This window comes from Convolutriloba macropyga, chromosome 12, assembly GCF_964194025.1.
Source record: "Convolutriloba macropyga chromosome 12, txConMacr16.3, whole genome shotgun sequence".
Classification (NCBI taxonomy): Eukaryota; Metazoa; Xenacoelomorpha; order Acoela; family Convolutidae; genus Convolutriloba; species Convolutriloba macropyga.
In genome coordinates, this window is record NC_134479.1 from 19062664 (window position 1) to 19082894 (window position 20231).

At 33.2% G+C, this 20231-nt stretch overlaps 1 protein-coding gene across 1 annotated transcript; it reads left to right on the forward strand.

Annotated features, from left to right (window-relative positions):
• Positions 1–2195: 2195 nt before the first annotated feature.
• On the forward strand, positions 2196–19699 carry LOC142350710 (uncharacterized). Its single transcript, XM_075402650.1, has 4 exons — positions 2196–2636; positions 8464–8578; positions 15091–15377; positions 19207–19699. The coding sequence occupies exons 1-4, from the start codon at positions 2498–2500 to the stop codon at positions 19551–19553; spliced, it is 888 nt and encodes a 295-aa protein (XP_075258765.1). The 5' UTR covers positions 2196–2497; the 3' UTR covers positions 19554–19699.
• Positions 19700–20231: the final 532 nt, after the last annotated feature.

The window sequence follows — 20231 nt, forward strand, 5'->3', positions numbered from 1 at the left end:
CATTCAAAAATTTCACAACAGCAAAACTTACTCTATTTTTTACATTCATCAAACGAGTTCAAATGCAAGTAAAATGGAAGCAAAAACCTGCAAAATGTCACTTCTGCATTATTTTGGGAAAAATTGACAAATTAATAACAAATGTTTATTGACTAATATAATACAAAAGAAATGGCCTAATTAGAATAGCCTAATTGTTATTTGAAATCAAACCAGTTGAAGTCTCAAGTTTTGAGGTTGCAAAAAGCTTTTGTCAACCTTCCCTCAATTAATTGTCCTTTTTACTGTTATGTATTTGAACGTCTATTCAAAACAACATTTTTGTTGTTTTATGTCGAATTAACACAAAATGAACGAGGGTTTTTACCGAGGAAGGGTTCCAAAACAGAACATAAATTTGCGCAAACCTTTAAAAGAAAGATCTGTTTTCCTATTTTCCAGTTTTTTTTTCCTGATTTGAGTTTCTTACTAAATGAAGACGAAAATATACTGACTCATAATGAAAGCGGAAACATACACGTCATTTCAAGTTGTCTTTTTTGATAAAACTGGAGGTCAACGCGATGTCAACGGAATGCTTGCGCTCCAATAATACCAGAAGCACCAGAAACATTCTACAGAAAATATTTTTTGAAAAAAATTTTCTCACCACATTGTTGGTCATTTTCGTGATTTCTAAATTTATTCAACGTTCAAATCAAATATGTGTGGTTGCTACGAAGTTTAATGTGGATCCTGGCAAAATGTCATAAAAATATAATTTTTCCTGTAAAAAGTTCAACTTTCTTTTCTTAACTTGTTAGATTTCTTATCTATCGTCCTCTGGACTAGAAAAAAAATAGAATAATATTCCCTACTTTGGCGGTTGAGTCACGTTTTCTGTAAAATAAAGGACCTAGATTGTACGAATAGTTGTTTGTTCGAGAAGCCAGTGATACCATCAAGGGATGAACTAATCTTATCGCTTGATTTTCTTGATGTCTAGAGAAATTCGTTATGTAGTTCTTTTTTAAATGCATAGTATCACAGTATTTCAATTGGATACCGTTTTTGGCGGATGAAAGCAGGAAAACTAATTATAAGCCAGCAACTTGTTTCAAGAATTCGTTTTTGGTTCCAAAGAAAAAGGAAATCAAATGTTCTTGTTCTTCGTTTTATAAATTGTTATCGTCTGTTTGACTTTTCTATTCCCATTTTCTGCAAAGGTTGTTTGCTTTGGTTTGATCAAATGATGAACTATAAAAAAAGTAAAAGCATATAATGGGCACTAAGAAGAAGAGAAAATTTTAGGGAAAAGTTAAAGAAAGTCTTTTCTCATTTTTTGTCGTTTGAATTCTTAATTTTTGTAAAAGATATCTTCTTTAATTTGTTTTCAAGCAAATTTGTATGATCAAATATATTTTTAGTTAAATAATTTAATTGAAATTCTTCAAGTGATTATAAAAATCTAATTTGATTGTTTAAAATTCTCCTCGCCCCTCACCCTTCGGAAAATTGTTGGACCAAAAATAATATCCTCTGCCGAAAAACCTATCGTGCTCCACAAAACCTTCATATAGACATTTGGAAATAAAACCTCTGGTCCAATAAATTTTGAAACACACAGGCTACATGCCATTTAGCATTACAAAATTGAATTTCAAATGAAACTTCTAAATCAAATAATTTTAGCTGGATCAACAATGGTGGCCAATTTAGTCGATAGACAAGCAAGATGAGTTGTTTTTCCGAGCTTGTTTTTCAATTGCCATTTCTGGCTCTCACTTGCAACAATAATCATATCTTTGGGTCAAATCTTACGGAACGAAATACGATTACCGTTCATGAATACATAGTTTTGAGCTAATGTTGTGCCAGAAAAAACTTTAGGTTTTCTCAAAGAAGCCATAGCATTGCGAGCGGACTGAATACGCATTCATCTAATGAGAAGAATGCAATTTCGTAATATTTTATGCGAGTTCGCAATGTTACATAAAATTTTTTGCCGAAAGTTGTTTTTTTTTGTGTTCGAAGACAGTTGAGTTGTACTTGCAGTTCTGAGCTGGTAACACGACAAGTTTGTTGCTATTTGAGAACTGAATAATTCCACCACTAATAACTTCACTTTTGACCTCTCTCTCGCAATCATTTGTTTAGTTGTATTGGTTTGAACAGTCAATAGATCTAACAATTTGTCTAATTTAGATATCATTTTGTTACAATTTTCTTTCGACTTCAATAAGTTGATTTTCACCCAGAATATAAAATCAAAATTGGAAACGTGTTTTCTGAGAATTTAACAATCTTGTCAGTCGTAAAATAGTGATAATTGCCATATAAGTTTCCTTTTCGTTATCACCAGAAGCTGAACACAGAAAAAATATCGGATGTTATCTAAAATATTTTTTCCACGAAAATAGAGTGACTTTTTTTTACTATTATATTTCTGTTGAAAAAATTACAACTGCATGTGTTGTATTGACTTAGAAAATAGTTTAATCAAAGGAGTGAATTAATCATGTACTGGCTGATTATTACGTTTCTGTATATCAAGTTTCTGTTCACTCTAACTTTGGTTAGATGTACGGAAGTGCCCCCTGATGAAGTGGCATGGGAATCCCTTGTGTTCACAATTCCAAACGCAATCACTGAAAAAGGTATGCACGTTTAGACTCATTATCAACCCCAAGTGATTCTAGAGCCCTTATTGTTTAATATCTGGTATGACACGTACTGAAAGTTTTGATCATTTGGACACAGTGATATTTGTGTCGTTCGCAAAGGGACAAACGAAAACGAATTGTTCATGGGACTGTTATTTATACAAACTTAAAATAGTATTAAGGATTAAATCCTTGTGCACGCCGCTAATAAGTTTTCAGACTCCGTAAAGACCAATAACGTCCAAAATTTGTTTTGGTGGTATGAATATTGTTATAACCATTCCAGTTCTACAGCACGGATGAGAAAGTTTTCGAGAATTGTTAGTAGAATTGGTATATTCAATTGGGTCAAAAGACTTTTACAAATGACGAAAAACTTCATTTTAAAAATTTTATTAATCTTCCGCACCAATCTTTTTTTCAGTAACCGAAACTAATGCACTAATATTGGCTCGGAGCTGTTATGTCAGATAACATCCGTATTAACAATGGCGTTCCCAAACGCACAGTTTTAAGACGCCTAGTTTTTTTGTACGGTAACAAAAAAGTCGCAACTTTGATGGTGCTCAGATCGCAATGTTATCACTTTAATTTGCCAATTTCAGACCAAACGAAACATTTAAAAGTAAAACAATAGCGGAATATTTTTTACGCTAAACGGATACAAAATTAGTTTTTACATTCATTCTGAAATAAAAGTAAATGTTTTTCAAAGTGAATATGCAAAAACTGCTCATAAACGCCGATTTCCTGATAAAGAAATTGAATAAAACTTAATATTTGAAAACCAGCCGAGCCTAGGCTTAAGTAAAACAAGGTCTTAAGTAATGTGCGTTCTAACAAGATGTTCCGACCCGAGCTCATCTACCTTTTGGACTTAATTGTCAACCAAATGAAGAGATAATCAAAAATAGATGTTTGAATTTTAAAAAATGGTCACATACCACACTAATAATTGAATTACATAATTCCATGCTTCACGAGATCTACCATTAAAACGACTACAAAAACCACAAAATAAGCAAAACACAAAAATTTTCTTTCGGCAAAAACTCCATATCTAAGTTTAAAAGCAAACAGTAACAACGTCAAGTTACAATCGGACAAATCCTTCAATAAAAAATTTAATTTGTCGTAAACAGAAAGCAGACGAGACTTTTCTTTAATGAGAATAGGTTACAAGTCGACAAAAAGAAGAAATAATGAAGCGAAACTCAAAAATCAATCAACATTTCTTAAACCAAATTATTTCAAACGTCTTAAAAGCCCGTAGCTTTGAACAAAATATTCTTGATAAATTTACTTATACGTCATTAGAAAAACAATAAGACCTTTCGTTGGTCAAACGAAGCCAAAATAATGGACTAAAGGGCAGAATAACTCAAAAAAGAACAATTAATTTGCGATAAACAAATTATTTAAGTAATTAAAATCATTAGCTATTATCTGAATATGTTCTTTCTTTCAATTTTTCTTTAAAAATTTCAATGAAAAATTATACTGAAAATTAAATTTGCTCAACTGCGCCTCATTTGAAAATTATTTGGATATGTTTTTACGCGACTTTGCTAAAAAGAGGAGAAAAACAAATAAAACCACTCACAAAATATTTATGAAAACGCATATTGTCCAACAAAAAAAAACAACAGTAACAATATACTGTCAATAAACATTTTAAAGCTTGTACTACAAAGAAGCTCTCATTGATGGGACCTCTCAATGATGAGAATAAGTTAAAAATTGACAACAAGAACATCAAAACTGATGTTTTTTTTAAAAAAAACTTGAAAAAGCTATCATGAACTAATGAATTTTTTAGATTCACACTGACTGCTTTGAACAAGTTTCTTTAATCCTCAATTTGAAGCTTATGACAACTCTTAGATTTTAGAAAAAAGTTGTAGACTACATAAATACAAAAAAATACGCAAAAAAAGTTGAGAGAAAAAAGGGTCGAAGCCTCTAAAAAATGAACTATCAGCTAAATTTCTTTATTCTCATTTTTTTAACAGCACTGGTTTTTTTATTGTTGCAAAATGATTTCAAAAAACAACAAATATGGACAAATATATTAAAACCAAGGAATTTCTGAGAAAACCATATTCTCAAAGCCTTCCTTTTCATTAGCTTTCAAAGGAATTCAATATATACGCTATGTTCTGACTTGATCGGAAAGGAATAATATTTGTTATTCATCAGTCATCAATATGTCATCACAGTAAATCTTATGAATTTGAAAATGACAAAGACAGGCAAAAACAAGAAAAAATTAGAACATCGAACCCGTTAAAACCATAATTTTTTCTCTGAAATTTTTGTCTATAATCAATTGAATTCCGTCTCTTAATCAATGGGTACTGTCAATGTTAGAATGAAATAATCAGATTTCGAAAGATAAGAAAAATATGCAAAAATTTAAAAAATAATATGAAAACTTGCGGCATCAAAGTCATAAAAGCATTAGTTAGAAGATAAAATTTCTAACCAATTTAATTTTGGTAACAATAGAGAAGAAACTGGTCGTGTCACTATTGAGATTGTCTTACAAGTACACAGAAAGAAGTTGAAGAATTAAATGTTAATTTTTTTCGAAAGTTGTTTATGAAGTCTTAACAGCCATTAGCTGTCCACTCAAGCCACTAGAAAGGTTTAGTTGATGTTCATAAGTCCTATTGCAACTTTAGTCAACGAGACTGCCATAGGAATACAATAATTTAATAAAATCTCTTTTGAAATTTCAATAAAATTTCTTTAAGATTTACGAGAACTCAGAGTCGAAGCCATAGAAAAACTTGAGCAATTCCTTTAAAGAAATTAATTGTAGATTGTGCATCATTTGACTGTAAATGAGGTTTTATAACGGAACCTTGAAATGAAAAGTGACTGGCCTCTAATTGACTTGAGAAAAGAAACAAAAAATATGAATAGGTTTTTTTAAAAAAAAACAGCACTCAAATAGAATTTGATTTTTTTATTAGTAAAAATCCCTAAGAGACCAAAACTGGCCTTTTATTGCCTTTCATCTATTAGCATGAGCAATTACATAAAGCTTGAGCAAACGCTAAGACTAAAACAGCTTATAGAGAACGGTAGAGTTGTCTCATACCATGCACTTAAACTCCAAATACTTTAGTGAAAATTTTGATTTTGAGATGTTAATTGGTTTTTTAAGTTTTGGAGCAAATATGCTAAACAAACAAGCGAATTTTTTGCAAAGTCAACAATTTGTCAGAAGGACTATGAAAGATACACAGAAGACTCTGTATGAAGGGAAGCCAACATGATTGTAGCAGAAAACATGAACAAAGGACCTTGAAAGGATCAATGGTAATTTTGGTTGGACTTAACTTTTTTTCTCAAATGCTGACATGGAACAAATAAAAGCACAACCATTATGAAAAATGGACTGCTTGTTCTCTGTAATTAGCTGCAAGCTTAGAGGGTTTACTTGGTGTTTTTAGTCGAATTACAAGATTTATGTTATTTAAAACAGATTGCAAGAGAAAAATGGGAGAAACGCTATAGAGCCGCTTTTAGGAACTTGTTGGCCCAATTTTGGATTTCTCAAAGCAAATGAGCGGTTTTGGCTTGCAAGATAATTATTACCATCAGCAACGACAGAAAAGAAATCAAAAGAGATGTAAGTTTTTTGAAAAACTTTTTGAGAGAAAAAGCAAAGCAAAACTGTATGTTGAAAATAGATTTACTAAGTGTTCTTGTTTTGCGCATGTTTGGAGCACATATTTTCCGGTCAAAAAATCTTGTTCTTTAATTGTGTAGTTCTGTAAGATTTTTTGCTTGTGTGTAATAACCAGGCGTGCTGGACACCATAACAAACTGAGCAACAGCGCGGTTGAAAAATTTGCTTGAAAAATTGAAAATAAAATAAACTGAAGAAAAACAATGTTTTTCTGGTGTTATAATACGACAGTTCAATTACCCTGTTTTAGAAGGAATTTTTTTGGCGTGATTTTATAGAAGCCATTGTCTTCACAAGAGAAATTTGGTGTAGTCTTTTTGAAATAACACATACGTTTTTAGTTCTCATCTTCACAATATATCACTCAGGTCAAAAGCATCAGGTCAAACTTAAAAAATATCTCTATGATGAGACCTTGTAATGTTAATGTGGAATTTGTTGAATTTGTCAAAATGATCTAATAACAATATTTGTGGGCTATATGTCAACTGAAATATTTCGAGGAAAATTTTAGCGTAGAAATATTGAGTTATGAACTGAGTCTAAAAATTGGGATTGATAGCAATTAAAAATTACTTGTTACAATTTTGGCTAAGACTCCAAAGAAACGTACAGCAGTGCACAAAGGTTGCTGCAAGAAATTTTTGAAGAAGGAAACTGATTTGTTGAACAGATAAGCCTTAGTTTTTGCAACCCCACGCAATTCTCTAAATCGTAACATCTCAAGCACAATCCGCCTTTAGTTTTTTTGGTTAATTCTTAGACAATGTCGTGAGCAATGAGAAAAAGAGAGTTTTTTGTTGGTCTTTGAACATTTTGTCCCATTTCGTCCCATGTTCTTTTTCCCCATTTTAAAAGAAAAAGTAGAATAATTTAGGTTTCTCGCACTAACGATAAAATCAACTTCTATGAGAGTCATCTTGCCTGCCAATTTTACTTATAATTTAGGATTTCATATTGCTTGGCTTAAACAACTTAAAATTTCCTGGAAGAAAAACTTTTTACTAAAACGAAGCATGCAGACATTTTTTTAAAATCATTATCATCATGACTGGCAAAGAAAAGAAACCAATATTAATGCACCTGCATAGGAGTTGCTACACATGAAACATGATTTTGGAATTTTGTTGAGTCTTGAAGCCACCAAACCAAGTAAATCCGGAATGCGGTCATCTTGAACACACATTTGCAGAAGATAAGTTGCATCTTGTGACCAACTTTTTACTCCCACTTTCGCACTTATGCGTTCTGTGAAACTGTTCTAATTGAAACGACACGTTTTATGCTGCGGATAAAAACCGATAGGGGCGAGCACCTTTGGGCTCAAGCGAAATCATCACAAGAAGCGAACCGGCGTGAGAACGAGCAAGAACAAGATGAAATAGAAGAAAACGAATGAGCGCGAGAACAAGCATGGATGAGAGAGAGAGAGAGAGAGAGAGAGAGAACGCCTGTTGGTTCTCAGCGAGAGAAAATTATAAACTTTTCCTCACGCAACTCAGTGAAAGAACATAGTTGCGTAGTTGCAGTGATTGAGTCTGCAAAAATAACTAAAGGATTGCTTGAGAGTTTAATGTTTCTGGCCACCAAAAGTGCTACTTAGAGTTTTTTCGCGTTAGAAGTTGCTTTGATTATTTCGCTTCAGAAATTAATTGATTGAATCTTGGTTAGCTTTTTGGTCGATCAATTGATTTTTTTTTTCATTTTAGAGTTTGTGTGGACCACCATTAATTAGTTTGGTAGAAAAACTTCCTTCTGTAGAACTTACTTAATTATCCGTTGCCGGCTATAACTTTATTAATTCCTGGTATTAAATTTATTGATTGGTAATTCAATTATTTGAGTGTATTTGAGTGAAATTTCTGAGCACACGAGCGAGTAAACTGTTTGGGGAGAAAACGGTACACTTCCAACAAGTAGACGAACGACCAAATATATTTTTATGGAATGTTGACATAGTTTTGGGCGCTTTAGCCAGTCCCGAGCTGGGAACCTCAAAAGACAAAAATATAAAATTCTACAAGAACAATTTTTTTCATTTAGATATTATGTAGGATATCAATTGTCTACAAATTCATTAATTAAACTGATCACAAAAAGTTCTGGTTGCGTACTTGACAGGCAGAGCTTGTTCAATGCTCAGTAGTTACTACTGTCTGGAAGGATACGAAGGGGACATGGGAGAAGGTGATCCAGATAATGAGATGGAACTGGGAACGCCTAACCGACAGATGAGGTCAGTGATCGGTCTAGTTAAAATCGGTACTTTTTAGTAAGGGTTTCAACGTTTATCCACCAATTTTTAGAACCCGGGCCAAGGATTTTGCCCAAAAACAACGGGGAAAACAGTGTAAAGAGTGTAAAAATAATATTTTTACACCGTTAGTGCCCCGCTTATTAAGGGTGGACAAAGTATAATTTAAAGCTGTAATTTTAAGATTTAAAGGTGTGTCCTCAAAATTACACTCTTACACTCTTTCCCTGCTATTTAAGAGCGGAAATTGCTTTACACCCTTATTCTCGCTTAATAACGGTGGAATAGGAATGGACGCCTCGACCCGGGAAATAAGTTTTACAAAAAGCTGTAGTTGTTCAAGGTAAACTTGACTAGTGAAATGAAGTGTTGAGGAGGAACAACATCAGTCCAGTTGTTACATTGATATGCACATTAAACTTGCAGTTATGAGGATGCTAAGAACTGAGTTCTCTACTCTCTTTTATAGCTGCGAAGTCGTAATCTGAGCGTAACTATATTGCAGCGCTCTTGGATTTTTCAATCCAAAAAAAATTTGGATTGCATGGATGCTTTGGATTTTGTTTAAAATCTAAAATATTTGAATTGTTTTAGTGCTCTTTCTCTCTCTTTTTACAATCCAAAGAATTGGAGTGTATTGGTGCTGACTTTTACGATCCAAACAGGTTCTATCGTATTTGTGCTCTATCGTTTTTAACAATCCAAGAACTGGATTGTATGGCGCTATCTTTTTTGTAAGATTTATTCACACATTTTACAATGACTTTTCAGCTTTCAATCCGGGATAAACAGGTAAAGCATAGTGGCTCTAGGTTGCATCAGAATCAGTTAACTGGCTTTAGTATTCTCGAGTATTTAGCGTACTGAAGTTGCTGGAAAAGGCCACTTTTTGAAGTTTTCAGCCCATAATGAAGAAAATTTTCCCCCGTTTTCCCCAAATTTTTTTCTCACAATTGTTTTTGATGAAACTCGGTCACAGTTAATATGGGTAATGGAAATAACTAAAATAATATAAAATATTATTCGTTTTCACGTTTTCTTTTAAAATCTTTTACGTATAACTGTTGTTAATACCAATTTTATTACAAAAATATTTTTGCTGAAATTTCTTTTGGAACTTTGACATTTTTTTCAAGTTTTTCAATTTAAGGTACTAATGAATCTTTTAAAAGCGTGGATATGGGTTAACGGGTAGACTTTAACAATAGAAAACTTATTTTGAAGACTTTAATTCCAAGAATGCTTGGCAAAAATTTTTTTAAATGCGATATTTCGTCTGACCCATTTGTCTTGTCCTAAAAAATGGGATAAACAGGTAAGGTCCGAAGGGCATTAGGTTCTCTAAGAGCTTTTGCCTTCAAAAGCTCTTAGAGTGCTACTCACCAAAAATTGCTTTGAGCAGATAATTTCATGGTGTGAAGGGCAATTCTTCCTCTTGAAACTGAACCCCCAAACCCCCAAGATCGCTCTTAGCAATCTAAAACCTTTAGAGAAAAATTTTAGTGATTTTGACCAGAGACATCGGTTTTCTGCCCATTTGCACCAAAATATTAACAATTTGAATGCTATTTCTATTTTTGTTTTCTTTACCCAATTGTCGAATTTTTGCTGTCTGTGTTCCTACTAATTATGAAATTGTCAGTTAGTCTGCCAAATCAGCAATTTTCAGATTTTTCATTCAATTTTGCTGATTGATTTTCAGGGCTTCTCTTGTAATAATCTTTGTTTTTTTTCAAGATCGTGTTCATATGTTTTTTCCATGATTTCAAGTTTTTGCAGTGCGATAAACAGTTATTTGTCTGTATTTAGTTTTAGTATTTGGTTATTGGCTTTTTACAGCAAAGTTACTGAGAACAACTATCTAAAGTGAATGTGATAACGTCCACTTGAAAGTTTTAAGCCCAAAAAGGTGCTATTATGTGTCTTTTTGTTCATCTTTTCCAGTGTTTTGTTAAATTGGTCATCATTTGATGTTGTTTCATAATACTGTTGCGCTGGCGATAGTTGACTTCAATATCAGTTTATGTATATGGGTTCGCAATGTACACTTAAACGACGAAGAGTTCAAATTGTAGTTGCTGTTGCAATCTTCAAGTGAAAATTTTGAGCTTTTTTGAATTTTAAAGGCTGACGAATCTTTCCTAAAGCTTGGGTATATGTTAGTATGATTACTCGACAATATTATCAACTTATATACTATAACACTACAACTACTTTTTGCAATTTTTTTTTTCAAATTTTTAAATTTTTGTTGTTAGTGGGACTATTTGCCTTTTGTTTGTCCGGCGATTTGTCTGCTAGCATGTGGGTGATTCCCTCTGCAGATAATGGAAGCTTAAATATCTTAGATGATATTCGCTAATTTTCATGGACATTTTGAAATCTTTGCCGTTTTCAACTTTTTGTATCTACTCTTGGAGGCCAAAAAATTCTTCCAAATCTTTCAGATATGTTGAAATGTTGATTTTATTAACACAGAAACGATTTTGAAGATTTTTGTTTTTAAAAGATCAGAGAAATTTTTCCAATATTTGCTATTTTTTTCAAACGTCTAAATTTTATTAGTTTTTGACTTCGTTTGCCCATTATACGCAAGTCAATTTTGTGTTAGCCTAGTAATAATACCTGTTTTGGTGTTTTGAAGACAGCAGTTTTACAAGTTTTAAAAGACTAGCAATGCGTTTCTCAATTTTTTTTTTAAAACATTTGAAAATTGTTTTTAAATTTAGTTTTGTGAGTTCAAATGTCTCACGAAATGTTTCTTGGGATTGCAGTTGGTTCTTTGGGTTCTTGCGCTAATTTATTTGTTTTTGAGGTTTGGTTTTAAAGACTCTAGCACCAAGAATTGTTAGCATTTCTTGAGTTTTGATTAGAATTAAGTAATATTTTTGACTTTTTTGACACTTGCGAAATTTTCCGAATAGCCACTTCTTCAGCTAGTGGGTTTTTAAAAGCAAGAATTGGTTCTCACAGTACCTTAGCACCAAAATCATCTGTAGGTTAAAAGCTTTCGTTTTTAATTTTCGAAAAATTTATGAAACGGTTTCTTTGAATATTGATGTTTAAACTGTATATTCTGTCATCTCACTAACGACATTTGCGTGCGTGATGTCATTTCTTCTTTTTCTTCAAAGAGTCTGTAATTTATTTGACTCGTACGTGGATTTTTGATCGTACGTGACCAAACTTACTCGGCACAATGACTTATCCACTCAGGTCAAGGAAACTTCTATGCGTAATAAAGGTCCCTAATAAAACGATGTAAAATTTAGCAAGCTGTATCAAATTTTCGGTGAAATATTAGCTGAAAATTTTTTATAGCTTCTAAAGTGGTGTTGATAACTGTGTAACTGTAGTTGGGTCTGCTTAGCTTCCCTAACATTCAACACTCAAAGCTAGCAAAAGAACTACAAATGGTAGTTTGAGCTCCCTACTCATCTGTTTTTATTTTATTTTTGGGCAATTTTGGTCATCAGTAATGTATTTTTTACGTTTCATAGTTATTAGTAGAAATATAAAAAAAATGATTTCGAATTTGACCTCGAACGAAGTTTGAGGCAATTACTGTAACCGTACGGGTTTTGTTATGCAGATCTTTCACTTCATCGTTTTTTTTGTTCATTTTGAACATTTGTTCAATTTCACTTCTGGAAATTCTTTTTCTTGCTTCAGTTCTTGACTTTTGCTTGAACTGAATTGCTCTTATTCAGAAATTAAGCTTGATGATAGAACAAAAGCGATTTTAAAATAAGCTAGCACAGAACACAAAGCTGAGTTCTTACTGCTGAAGTCTAGAGTGCGACCGAGGTTGGTGTGAAAGCCTCTGGAGCAGACGTTTGCGCATCTTTAAAAATTATTAAGGCTAGAGCACCCTACGAATTAAATTGCCCCGCTTGCCGTTTGAGGGCAATGTTCAGACTTTAGGCGGTTTGTGTTTTGATTATGCGCTTCGATCAATGAATGATTTTTCGACTTTAATCACGCGCGGCCTTTTCAAAGCAGTTGTTTTTAGTTTTAACTCTTGCTTTTTCGGCCAAAAGTTTTATATAAAGTGTTTTAGCTGTTATTTAATTTATTTATGCGTTTTTTCAAACTTTTGATGGTGCTCAGGTGTAATTTTCAGCGTTTTGCCATTTTGGCGTTCATCAGTTTTCCTTTTTGTTATCATGTTATAACACTTTACGGGGAATTTTAGGTTGCTGTTGGTCTTTCTGTTTGGGTCTGAATTGCCTACGTGTAAAATCTATGACGATTTTCAAAAATCGCACGATGTTTTGAGAATTTCTGGTTGATGTAACGAAAAAATGAGAATTTAAGCAAAATCAAAAACATGAAGTACATGATTTTGTTTACTTTGAAATCTAATGGATAGTAATTTAATCTTTATGGCAGTTATGTACTATTTTCCTAAAAATAAGAGAATGTGATTGTACAATAGAGTGTATTTTGGAGCTATTGAGTCAAGTGCTCCAGTTTGTTTCCTGCATTGCGTTTGCTATGTTTTTTTTCTAATTTGTCAAGATTTTTGCTTATGGAACATTACGTCTCTTTGCAAAGTACTTTGTTGTTCATTCCTTAATACAAACTTAAGACTGAGTTGCATGTGTGACATCAATCTTCAGAAAAACTAGAGCAAATTGTGGTTCTTTCGCTTGAATAAATTTGGTCATAGTTGACTTACTGCACAAAAAGATTTTCTGTACTTTGCTAACAACTTCGATTGATTCATTTTGAGGATTTCAGAATTGGATGTATCATTCTGAAGGAAGTTTATTTGAGGTCACCTTCTAAGACTTAAATTTGTTTTTTCTTTGTTTTAGGTCTCATTTCAGCTCTTTAACTCTATTTTTTGGCTTGGCAATCTTCCAGATATTTTTTTTTAAATTTTTGGTACCGCTCAAGTAAAAATCACGTGTACGTTTTCATTTCAATGAGAAATAAGAAAAGAAACAAGATACTACAAAGTTTCTTAAACACCTCCTTTTTCTAAACAGTTTCTTTTTGGCCCTCATTTTTTCTTGGCGCACCTTTGCGGGTTTGCAAGTTTTTAAAAATCTCTTTTGTGAACTACTTAACTCTTAGATTGTGTCCTTCAAATCGGGACATTATGGGAAACTTTTTTAAGATGAAAAATATAACTTTTTTCTTGAGACCTTTTTGCTGACGTTATATAGCCTTTTCATTATTGTGAAATTTAATGATTGAAAAAGCGAAAGGCATCTAACGTGAGATTTAAAGTTTTTTGTGAAAAAAATTTACTCCGATGTTTAGAGTAGTATTGGAGGAGAGATATCATCTCAATTTGGATTTCGATTTTTGCTTTTTTCTGATGCTGTTAATCAGTTGTTAACACTTAAGCGAAATAAAAGTGTTGCTCCTGGTTACATAGAAAATGCAATTTACCCAATGCCAAAATACCCCATTTGGCAAATCGCCCTATACTATGCCACTCAATTTAGTTCTTTCGAAATTTTTGTTCTATGATCTGATTACCATTGGTTAGTCCGCTGTACAGGCATATTTTATCATAGTTAAGTGGGTAATACAATCCCATGTCCGTTTGTCATGGTTTCTTTTAGGTTCCACGGGTTGCTGAGGATGGCCATGGTCCAAGGAATAGCCAAGTGAACTAGTTTTACAATTAAAAACTTCTATATATATATATATATGTTTATATATAATATATATATTTATGTTTATATATATATATATATATATATATACATATATATAGATATTTACATATATTTATATATATATACATGTATATATATATATATATATATATATATATATATATGTATATATATATATATATATATATATATATATATATATATACATATATATATATATGTACTTTTGATTGTACTTTTGATTATTAGTCAACTTTTTTGCGCACGAATTAGTTTTCGTTTTGTCCGCTTATACAAAGAAAAAAAACTTTTTCATAATATTTCTGTGCTTTTTAAAGAAAGTTTATTGGTTTCACAAAATGTTCTGTTGCAATTTGTAGTGCGCACAATTTTTTTCTGTCATCAACATTTTGGAGCCCTGAGATTTTTGCAGAAAATGTGTATGAGTTCTTTGGAGGTCTGTTTGCTGGTACTTCTAAACAGAAGTGGGCGTTTTTCCCGGTCGTTTCTGCTTTATATAAAAAACTGTTAAATTTGATCTTAGGATTTTACAGTTGTTTTACAGCCCTGGTTAATACCCAGCTGCAAAATATTTGTCGTTTAGAAATTGTTATTTTTTAATATCACAAAGAGGTTGGTCTGGAACGACATTGCAAGTTAACTTTTTGTATGTGCTTGCATGATAAACTTTAAGCAAGATTTTCCAAGAGAGTTTTTCGCTTAATCTCGCTAGAAAAACTTATTTGAAAGATCTTCCAAGATGGAGTTTTTGACAAGAAAGGGTTGATTACATACGGAAACTTTTCGGGTCTGAACATGTGAAAGCAGATAAAATTGCAGTTTCATTGTATTAAACAGAATCGCTCAACTGAATCGCGTGGGCAATGACTTTGCAAATCAGATATTCCCTGTATACTTGGGAATCAACTTCTTTGTCAATCCAACGGGCAACATAAATTGCTGTTCACGACAGAAAGACGTCTACATTAGGCACGGTTTAAAGCTATTGGAGTTGACCCCATCAGAATATCTGACAAAGTTGACAAACTACAATGACGATCCAAGCAGAAAGTTGAACTATCTTGAGGTGAACTATAATGAAAGGTGTAACATCAACTTCATCACACAAATTGGATTCGGACCAGGTAATCAAATCAATATCTCAATGTTACAAGGATCAGATATGATGTCATATAAATCATGACGCAATTCAGAGTACAACCCTTCCACGAGTTCATAATGCGATCGGAACATATTATTACAGACCAGAGTTAAATTTTTGTTATTGTTCTCCGAATAAACAAGATCATTGAGACTATAAATCTTTTTTTTGCGAAATGCGTTGTTAAATACTTAAGAAAGATTTAGAGCGTTGTTAAATACTTAAGAGGGTGGTAAAGGGTATCACAAGCATAGATTTGTGTAAGTGGTTATAACCACTTAATCACATCTCTGTTTGTGACAAACGTTGCCACCTTAAATCTATCTTAAGTATTAACCAACGAATTTCGCAAAAGAGATTTATAGTCCCAATGACCTTGTTTATTCGGAGAAAAGATACAAAAAAATTAACTCTGGTCAGTAATAATATGTTCAGATCGCATTATGAACTCGCGGAAGGGTCGTTCTCGGAAATGTGTCATGTTTTTATATGACATCATATCTGATCCTTGTAGATTATTGGAAAAACTCATCCCAGGATTGTTTTTCATTGCGCAGTCTGTTGTTTAAAATACTAACTTATTATGATTGAAGTTAAGAATATCCTTAGTGACATACTATTTCAACCTATTACTGAAGTTTGTAAGGCGAAGTGTACTATTCCATCTTGACCCTTTGTGATGCATAAGTTTCTGCTAATGACAGGGACGTTTTAGGCCCTTGAAATCTAGACACAAGTGAGTTTATGATTCGGAATTACATATTGCCAGAATATTTATGCGATGGCCCCCATTTGTAAGGTTGCTTCGTACTAATGGGAGTCTTCCTTGTGTGGCATTTGTTGCAATTGCTGTTGTAGAATCTGGGACGCCGTTTGTAGTCCTTCATTCAGAGAACGCAATGCAAATATTGGTTGTGTCGCGTTCTACCATCGAAGATACCGCAACTTCTACTTTTTCAGTTTTCAGTCCTTTGAAAAGTGACCTGGTCTCAAACGATTGAAAGACAGTTAAAACCTCCGAACACATTGTTAATGTTCTTTTAGATTCATCACTTCGAAACCCAAATGGGAATTTTCCGATCTATGGAGGCGCATTCGTAACTAATTGAGTTTGGGGATTGTTTTTTTTGCGTTTGATGCAAAGATTTTCGTTTTTGGTTTCTCACGGCTTTGAAAATTATTTCGACCAAATGATGAGTTTCTTTTTTAAAAATACGTTCTCTTGAATCAAAACAGGGGAACCTAACTGTTCTTTGAGGACAACCAGGTTAGCTCGGCGCATTCGACGATCCTGTACATATTGTAGCCGCCTCTTCTGTAACTGAAGAGAGATTTTTCCTGTTGCCAAAACTAGGTACTCTTTTGGATTCCAGGTCAGCAATTGATCCAAGCTGTTGTAACAGGTTGACTACATTCGTATTGGCATTTGCAAATCATAACTGCCAAATTCATGGCGTCTGAATAGAGCAGGTGTGCATATCCTCATGAGTTAATTGCTGATTTGTTAGTTCTACCAGAGTTAGTTGCTGGTACTTCTACACTTTTCTGTCACAATTGCTACTTTTTAACTCTGATGTGATAATAGATAACAATGGTTTAGACAATGGTCTTATCTTACTCTCTGTCTCTCCCTTGTTTATGAATAATATGATTTATTTTTTATCGCTTTCTTGATTTTGAATTTCTTTTTTTTGTACACGCTTTGTTTGGGTTCATATGTGAAATTTTTCAACTGGTGTTGCCCTCTCAGTTGGCAACAAAAGGTGGCTGAACCTCGAAAATCGAGTTAGCAATATTTGTCGGAGAAGTTTCTGATACAACTTTGTTCGGTCGCATTTAATCGAGAATCTAATGCTAGTAAAGTTGTGACTAAACTAGTCAGTTCAAAACTAAAGCGGGTTGGAAAATTTGCTGACATAAAACGCTTAAGAAAATAATTTTCAGAAGCGTTTTGTGTCACTCATTTTTTCACGATTTCAGACATAAAGTTTAGTACTGAGTTTTTCAGTGTACTGCTTAGCCTTCGTTTACTTGGCTGCTATAAATAAAGATAGCTGTTTCCTCGCCGTAACTTGAAATTTTGCTTACTGATATGGTAAAAAATTTTGTAGAAAGATTTTGAATAAAAAATTTTGTAGAATTGTCATTTTCTATGAATTGTTTGATTTAAATGGGTATACTTTTCATTTTTGTTCAATAATCCTAAGTTCCGTTGGTCTTGATTTTCTTCAATTGTTTTCCTATGATTTTTCATTTTTTGTAAGGTAGCTTTTGTTTCTGACATCACTTGTTGGGTGCTTCTGAGCTCAAAAACGGGATTGTATTTGTTTTTATAAGACGTTTTGTTGGAAATCATATGTGACTTCTACTGTGAATAGGGCAATGTAGTGGTATATTATCGGGTTTTACAATTCTGGTATTATTTTAATATGCTCTCTGTATGCCTTATTACTAATTTACTTAAAATAAATCTTAACCTACTCAAAAACCTGATTATGAAGAATTTTTTGATATTTTCATACGTTTGAGTGTTAGTCATTGTTAGCCTCGTTCCAGTTTTCAAATTTTCCTTTTTGATTTTCTATATCTTTTTTATCGTCGTAGTTGCAATTTTTTTAATAAAAATTTTGCAATAGATTCATCTGTTTAATTTTTTCCCGATAGACAAAGGGTTTGAACTTCAAGGAAAGAGTGAGACCAGAACTCTCGCTTGATTCTGTGCGTGGCACACAAATTGACACTCAACAGGATACAATGTTTTTATCACCATATAATAATTAATATTGCAGAAACGTATTCCTTGGCAATAAATATTTTCTTTTAGCAATCTTCTGCGATAATGGCAACTGTTTTGTAGCTCAAGGTCAAAAAAAGGCGATGAAGTTATTTATAAAATATTGAAAATAGAAATTATGAAAAAAAAATTAAAAAAGAAAGGAAGAGGAAGACAGACAAAAATTAAACTGAGAATCAAAACCAAAAATTTAGTGTTTTTGATTTTTGAAACTGGTACAGTTTCAGGATTTCCCGACTGATATTTTTCCAAACATCTTTGAATGACTAATTAGGCATAAAAGAATAACCTGTATCGTCTTTTAGCAATCTTCTGCGATAAGTGCTAAAAGACAATACAAGTTATTATCACATAGCAGGTGTCCCATAGCAGTTTTTTGTGCAATCAAGTCATAGAATATTCCTATGGAGCACTGGTTCGAGTAAAGATCTTTTTTATGCCTAAATAATTATTCAAAGATGCTTTGAAAAGAAAAACAGATCCGCAAATCCTGATGATCCATCTTTTCATGAAATCAAAATAATTCTTTTTAGTTTGTGAATAGGAAGTGATAGTATTTGTTATCGGTGGCAGAGTCCCTACTTGCCATTTTTCCGATCATAATAGAAATGGCAGAGACTATGGAAATTGAGGAAAAACCCAAGCATAGGCATCTTTTCTGTTTGTGCCCCCCCTCTCTCAGCTTAGTGAGTGCATATTATTTGCAATACCCAGATACACGTGCTATATTTTTTTACATATTAATTCACTATGTAATGACACGTGCTCTGTAATGGGGGGGGGGTGCTGAACGTACTGGGGGGGGGGGGGGGTTTACAAACGGAAAAGATCCGGCATCGGTATAAAACCGCTCTGATCAGAGCAACCTTAATAACTCCGCACGTTCAAATTTAAAATGTAATTAAAAATTCCGAGAACAATTACCAATTTAAACCAATAGCATGCAAAACTTATCAAAAAATGACTTGCGATTAAAATGTTGTATATAGCATTAAAACTGATTTCGTTTTGGTTAAAGGTTTCTTCAAAATTAACGGACAAAACCGACGGCCAGAGGCTAAATTAATGTTTCCATTGATGTCCATTCCCTCAATCGAGTTTCCCAACTTTGGCGCTGAGGATTACCTCACGTTCCATTGGTTCAAATACAACATCATATGCCAAGACCACCCTTACATTTGTGGGTGGGGTCCCAATGAACCAAGGGTCCGGATGAATTGGAATCAAGTTCGTCGAAGGAATCGAGGCATGACAAGACCCAGGAGTCGCCCAAATCTTTTCGAAAGGAATCCTAGAAGTCGACAGGAACTCAGAAAATTGAGGTCTATAGATGCGCCTCATTTTTCAATTGAACAATGTTTTTAACTCAGTTGAAAACTTTCGAAAAATTTTTATTCTAAAATTTTGGTGTGATCAAGGTCAAACTGTCGCCAAGGGTCGAATGTCCTCCTTAATTAGTCACATTTTGATGTAGCAATGGGGGCAATTTGTATAATTGGGTAAATATCTTGAGGGGGTAAAATGATGTAAGCATAGGGCTGAATTGGCAGCGTTCTGATGACTTACCCCCCAGACAAGAGTGATGTGAGATATGATAACTATGGAGAGGGGGGGGGGGGAACTACATCTGTCCTATCATCAAGTCTGATTAAATAGTGAACTTTCTTTCCGAAATCAGTGTTGATGCAATTTGTTCATTTATATAATTTTAATCTGTAAATTAAACTGATTATCTAGAGTTTAAGACTAACAGATAGTAAATTAAAATAGACTGTGGCGTTATGAAAAAACGGCGTATATCGTTCTTCAAAATTTTGATCTCCGAGAAATTCTGTAAACTGTTTGACTACGTGTATCCAATTTTATCGCCTACAGACAGATAGCAAGTTCTCCCTTTTGATCCATAGTTACATCCAACCTGGGTCCGAAAAGCTAGTTCAGTGACGTCACATAGATAATTCCAGTTGATCTATATATGATCAAGAGCAGGTTAAGTTCGTATTCGGAATGAGGTCCAGGAATCCGAATATGAACACAAATTGC